The sequence below is a fragment of the Nanorana parkeri genome, unplaced genomic scaffold (genome assembly GCF_000935625.1).
Source record: "Nanorana parkeri isolate BGI_ZX_2015 unplaced genomic scaffold, ASM93562v1 scaffold1226, whole genome shotgun sequence".
Taxonomy (NCBI): Eukaryota; Metazoa; Chordata; class Amphibia; order Anura; family Dicroglossidae; genus Nanorana; species Nanorana parkeri.
In genome coordinates this window covers 416960-423995 of record NW_017307494.1, presented here as the reverse complement: position 1 = coordinate 423995, position 7036 = coordinate 416960, and the positions used below count along the sequence as shown (strand labels likewise).

At 45.7% G+C, this 7036-nt stretch overlaps 1 protein-coding gene across 1 annotated transcript in view; it reads right to left on the bottom strand.

Annotated features, from left to right (window-relative positions):
* LOC108797107 (solute carrier family 35 member E2-like) overlaps window positions 1–7036 on the bottom strand; it is a 29745-nt gene that overhangs the window by 9935 nt on the left and 12774 nt on the right. The window contains exon 6 of the mRNA XM_018568677.1: window positions 4700–4772. Within this exon, the coding sequence (XP_018424179.1) occupies window positions 4700–4772 (73 nt within the window). The remainder of the gene's footprint in view (window positions 1–4699; window positions 4773–7036) is intronic.

Genomic DNA, 7036 nt, shown 5'->3' with positions numbered 1-7036 from the left:
ACTCACCTGATCCTCAGTCCTAGCTCACCTATCTCCCCCTACGCTCTGGCTCTGCTATGTTCCTTGGCGTCTTCATGTCTAATAGAATCATGTGTCCTGAGAGCACCAGAGCCTGGGGGAGAAGAGGCTGTGGGAACTGGTCTAGTGGCCAGGCGAGATTCAGGATCGGGTAAGTATTTCCTCTTTATTTGAACCCCTAGAGAGAAATGAGCAGTTAACCCTTGCAGTGTTGGAGTAGCCCCACTGCAAGGGTTAAGTGTTCTAAAACCCTGGAGTTATCCTTTAAAAAGCTGCGTTGAAGGGCCGCTGCAAAGTATACAAATCTTACCTTGTAGCATGCTGTCTGCTGCACATAACACCGGGCTTTCATGCATTGAGGGGAGAGAGAGATGTGACTCGAGCGGTGAAATGCTTCACTCCTCCTACTTACTGCCCATTCACAAAAAAAGGTTAATTTTTCTAAAACCTGGAATTCTTCTTTAAAAAGCAGTGTGGAAAGGCTGCAGCAAAGTATACAGATCTTACCTTGCAGCATGCCATCTCCTGCACATAACACTCAGCTTCCAGGCACTGAGGGGAGGGAGAGATGCGATCTGAGCGGTAAAGTGCTCCGGTCACATCACACGCCCCTCCTCACTATCGCCCATTCACAAAAAAAAATATATTTTTTCAAAGAATACAAGGCATTCTGTGATTGGTGGAGGACAAATGATATCACATCCTTGCCCCTTCCTCCAATCACAGAACGCCTTATTCCCTCCTCCAATCACAGAACGCCTTATTCCCTCCTCCAATCACAGAACGCCTTATTCCCTCCTCCAATCACAGAATGCCTTATTTCCTCCTCCAATCACAGAACGCCTTATTCCCTCCTCCAATCACAGAATGCCTTGTATGCTTTGAAAAAATATATTTTTTCAAAGCATACAAGGCATTCTGTGATTGGAGGAGGAAATAAGGCATTCTGTGATTGGAGGAGGAAATAAGGCATTCTGTGATTGGAGGAGGAAATAAGGCATTCTGTGATTGGAGGAGGAAATAAGGCATTCTGTGATTGGAGGAGGAAATAAGGCATTCTGTGATTGGAGGAGGAAATAAGGCATTCTGTGATTGGAGGAGGAAATAAGGCATTCTGTGATTGGAGGAGGAAATAAGGCATTCTGTGATTGGAGGAGGAAATAAGGCATTCTGTGATTGGAGGAGGAAATAAGGCATTCTGTGATTGGAGGAGGAAATAAGGCATTCTGTGATTGGAGGAGGAAATAAGGCATTCTGTGATTGGAGGAGGAAATAAGGCATTCTGTGATTGGAGGAGGAAATAAGGCATTCTGTGATTGGAGGAGGAAATAAGGCATTCTGTGATTGGAGGAGGAAATAAGGCATTCTGTGATTGGAGGAGGAAATAAGGCATTCTGTGATTGGTGGAGGACAAATGATATCACATCCTTGCCCCTTCCTCCAATCACAGAATGCCTAGTTTCCTCCTCCAATCACAGAATGCCTTGTATGCTTTGAAAAAATACAAGACATTTTGTGACTTTCACTACTGGGGTCGCATCTCTCCCTCCCCTCATTGCCTGGAAGGCGAGAGTTATGTGGAGGAGATGGCATGCTGCACGGTAAGATTTCTATACATTGCGGCAGACCTCCGCACATAACACCCAAGTTTATAACAATAATTCACACACCCAGTGCAGTGTGTAAATTATAATTTTTCCTGGAGTGTGGCTTTAACAAATATTTTTTTCTTGAGGCTTAGCAGTACAGGTAATGATAGAAAATCAATCTACATAAGCTGTATAAAGCCAATAGGTTTTCAGATCATATCCACAGAAATACACATTACCTAAAGAAATACCATATCAGATTACAAATCCATATCCGGTTTACTTAAAACTATGAGTACACATTGGTGGGTGTTAGATCAAACAAGTTGTCTGCCCTAGTAAAGTATCCATGTAACTGATGTTATCCTATATTGGTGGTACATGACTTCTGTAATATAGGAGCCTGTAGTCCAAATGTGTATACATTTTCTTCTGTAGGCAGAACATGCCGGTTTGATCAAGATTTAATACAACTCAAATTAAAGCTGAAGTCCGGGGATTTTGTTTCAAAAATACCCATGCAGTTGGCTCCTTGTACTGCTTCTTCCTTTCGCACTCCAGCCCAGCTTTACTGGCGCTGCAAGAGGCTGATGCCAGGGCAAAATTAAGATATTTACACTGCTAACATTTAAAAAATACATCCGTTCACATATAAAATGATTGCCGAAAATGATTGATGAAGCTGAATGAATTTGTATGTTTATATCTGCCTAGACTGTCCTCCCTTCTGGAGGGCGGCTACTTTTATACCCCATGGTCCCTGTGTGTGTTGCAAAGTAGTCATCACACCAAGCTCACTCCTGTGATGGACTACAATCTCATGTTTAGTTTACTAATTTGTATTGAGGTTGTAGTCCATCCCGGGAGTGAGCTTGGAGCGGTGACTACTATACAGCACGCACAGGGACCATGGGGAACAAAAGTAGCCCCCCTCCAGAAGGACAGTGTCAGCACCAATTCAGAGATTATTTAAGGATCTACATCCGAGTGATACACAAATAAGATACATTTTTGTTAGTAGTTAAGAGACTTGAATGTATTATTAAGATTTATCTCCGGCGTTTAGTGTTACTTGAACGAAAGATAGATACCCCATGGGGTTGCCAAACTTCGTCCCTCCAGATATTGTGGAACTAGAAGTCCCAAAAGGCATTGCAAGACACTGTTGGGGGAGGAAACAAGGCGTTCTGTGATTGACAGACCTGTGTGCACAGACATGACTCCCAGAGGCATAATAAAATTTGCAGCTTTACAATAGCTGGAGGGCTAAGGTTTGGCTACCCCTGCCCTAAAACATTACATAGTTACATAGTTGGTCAGGTTGAAAAAAAGAAACAAGTCGATCGAGTTCAACCTATAGATATCAGAGAAAGAAAACAAAAATCAACAGAAAAAACTAAAACAGAACGCTATGCTCACAGCTACCCCCCTGTTGATCCAGAGGAAGGCAAAACCCCCCTATAAAGCATGGTTCAATTTGCTCCAACAGGGGAAAAAATTCCTTCCTGATCCCATAAGGCAATCGGATATTCCCTGGATCAACAATCTCTGATGCTTAATATACCTATAAGAACTCAATATCCAGTAATATTCTGTGCATTTAGGAATACATCCAGATTTTTTTTTTAAACAGTTAACTGATCTAGCTAGAACTAGCTCCACATTTTCACGGCTCTAACTGTGAATAATCCTTTCCATATGCAAAGGTTCAACCTCTTTTTCTCCAGACGCAAAGAGTGCCCCCTTGTCCTTTGCAGTGACCTTAAAGTGAATAATTTAGCACCAAGCTCTTTATATGGACCATTTATATATTTATACATGGTGATCATGTCCCCCCCTTAATCGCCTCATCTCCAGAGAGAACAAATTCAGGTCAGTTAATCTTTCCTCATAGCCGAGCTCCTCCATGCCTGTTATGAGTCTACTCGCCCTTTGCTGCACTTTCTCCAGTTCCACAACATCCTTTTTGTGAACTGGTGCACAGGGGCAGGATGATGTCTCTATCTCTGGAGTCTATACCTCTTATAATACAAGGAAGGATGGAGACAGATGAGATCTTACTAATGCTTTGTACAGGGTCAGGATGATGTCTCTATCTCTGGAGTCTAGACCCTACTGTAGAATGTGTTACAGTTCCACTCATCTCTTCTCTCTACACCGATCACTCTGGAAGCCAGTCTTGAGCAAAGTGATGAACGACGATTGTCTGGGAATGAGCCAAACTCAGCAGGCAAGTGCTCACTTGTTGAATAAACAGATCCTAATAACCGTATCTGTGTAGGCAATTATTAATTGAATAGATCTGACTAATGTAGAGATCTAAGCAAGTTCTTGTTTTGCGATGGTCACTGAAGCAGGTGTGACAGTTTAAGAGCTGTAAGAACATACTTTATCATGACTTACCCTTTTCATTTTTGGTTATTAGTGATGAGTTACTTTTCCCAAATGGCATATGACTGCATATTAGGATTTTTGTAATCATGGTAAAATAGTTTTTTCTTGTAGTCTGTTGAAGGATGCAGGAATTGTTAAACCAATAAGAACATCCAAAAGCAGTCCAAATGACAGGTGGGACTTCAGCTCAGACGTGCTCAGTGCTTGGTCATGTGACTGTGCTACCAATCAGCGCTCACCATTTGTGGGCATTAGGCTTAATATTAATTGCATGGCTGCAGTGCAGTGTATAGCGTACAGACTGTACACCGACAGCTGTGGCTGGCTAGTGCTTGCTGTGTAAATGCATGAACCGTGGGGGCAGGGAGAGGTAGCGAAGTGGAGTTGGTAAGTTCATTTTTTCACATTTTGTGAGAAACTGGACCTACCCTTTAAAGTTGAACTCCATACAAGCGGCTAAATACCATTAAAAATACATAGGAACTTGTTTACCTGCCAAAAGATTCAAAATTAGCTTGGGTCAAGAACATACATCCAAACTGCTGATGATTGGATACTAAAGAAGCAGCAGGAAATTAATGATACATCCCTCTGCTCACTACTCCTATCAGCATAGTCACTGATATAAATACACATTTATTTTCACATAATGCTTATACAGTATATTTTTCAACTTACCAGAAATATTTACCACTCACCATTACAAAAATCCATGTTGGGATTAACATGATTACAGCAGCAGCACTGGTGTAAAACTGAAGTTCAGGAGGTCTGTAAATAAAAAAACAACATTATAAACCAAGAAAAGGATGCCTAATGTCCAAACACCTGAGGAATTATACATTCCGAATGTTACACATATCAACTGGAAGCTTGCTTTCATTTTCTAAATGACTGATGACGACTGAATGGTTGCAATAGTTACAACAGGCATTTTATCCACAATGAGACCTCTTTTGCAGACCAGTCTGGTCATAAGGGCAATATACGTAGATTATAGTTTATTAATTTCGACGTACACTGTACGTCGTCAGTCACGAAGGGGTTAATTATAATTTATTAAAGGATCACAGTAAAAAGTTACACTCACTAGACCAGTGATGGCGGACCTTTTTGAACCCGAGTGCCCAAACTGCGACGCAAAATCAATTTATCTCAAAGTGCCAGCGCTGAAAATAAGTTTAATATTGCAGTTTGGGCGCTCGGGTTTAAGAAACGTTCAACATCACTGCCTTACGGCCTTGTACGGCTTTCACGGGGGACCCGAACGTCCCGGATCGCCTCTGTAGTCGGGCCGGTCACAATCAGGCAGCGGCGGTGACCTCTAAACAGGCAGATTAGACGGCCGCTTGCAGGGGCCTCCCGGGGTCCTAGCGAGGAGGAAGCAGCCGTCTAACCTACCTGTTTATTGGCTGCCGCTGCCTAATTGTGACTGGCCCGGATCGCATACCAAGGCGATCCGGGTCAGTCGGATCTATTTCAATTGGTGGTCCCTGAACGCAGTGGTGTATTGGGGCTGCCCTAGGCAAGGCAAAACTCGGGCGCCCCCACCCCCACTAAATTTACCCCACCCCTTCCTGTTTAATACTTTTTGCGTGACCTGTCAGTCGCTGGATACAGTGCAAACACTGTATCCAGCTTTTGACATGTTCCGCTATTAGCATAGCAGGAAAGCTGTGGTCTCAGGGGGGCTTAGCAGGATTTGTGGTGAGCTCTGCAGGCTGCAAAGCCCACCACAGATCCTGCACAGCCCCCCTGAGATCTGGCACAGCCCCCCACAGATCCTGCAGAGACCCCGCAGTCTGCCGGATCTCAGGGGGGCTTTGCAGGATCTGTGGGGGGTTTTGCAGGCTCCAAAGCCCCCCACAGATCCTGCACAGCCCTCCTGAGATCTGGCACAGCCCCCCACAGATCCTGCAGAGACCCCGCAGTCTGCCAGATCTCAGGGGGGCTGTGCAGGATCTGTGGGGGGTTTGCAGGCTGCAAATCTATGTGCATAATCTATGCTGGGCCCTGCCAGCACAGTTCTCCTACCTTACACTGGAAGCCCAGCCTTCACTGCTGCCTCGGCGCCCAATCGTCTCAGCTCGGCCGCTCGACTGGCCCCTTGGCGACGCCTCCTCCATCGCGGTCTCTGCCTTTGCCTCTTCCTTGTGTTCACAGGCCTCTTCCATCTCCCTCTGTCTCCGCCCCGTCTCATGCCGCTCCGTCCCCGTCTCCTCACGTCCTCTCATCTCCGCCTCGATCTCACTCTGTCTCCGGCCCTGTCTCATGCCGCTCAGTCCCCCGTCTCCTCCCATCCTCGCCCCTATCTGCCTCTGTCTCCACCCCCTGCCACTCCGTCCCCCTTCTCCTGCTGCTCGCCGATTTCTCCCCGTCGACATTAGACAGCTCGGCTGCCTTAATGTTTTGGGGACTGAACCTGGGCTCGCGTGCCAGCAGAAAGGGCCTCGCGTGCCCTCCCTGGCACGCGTGGCATAGGTCCGCCACCACTGCACTAGACCATCCAAGCCAGCTTGTACTTAGACCTGTGCCTGAAGGGTTTTCCCCCTCTGCTGCAGCGGTCTAAGCATCCTGGTGTCATCACGTTCTATACACTCTGTATAGACTGTGTATAAATTTGAAGACGCCAGGAGCCGTCCATCTGTGCAGTGGAGGAAGAGATACGCTTCAGTGATCACAGACGCAGGGAGTCGGCTCAGATGGTCTAGTGCAGTGGTTCTCAAGCAGTGTAGCCTCAGGACCCACATTTGTCCTTGGTCATTAAGTCGCGACCCAAGTTGCACTGCAATGGAACACATGACATTGTGGTACCGCGCATTCCGATGAGGGCGATAGAACTGTGGGTGGGAGATGCAATGCACCTCCCACACCAGAAAGCATAGTAGGTGCGATTGCATGGTACAGTGCGTTTATTGCACAGGACTGTGTGATTAACGCACTGTACTAGTGTGAATGGTCCCTCAAAAACACTGACAGACGCACATAACCACAAACACAATCTCACACACAGATGCACACTCCAAAAAAATAAA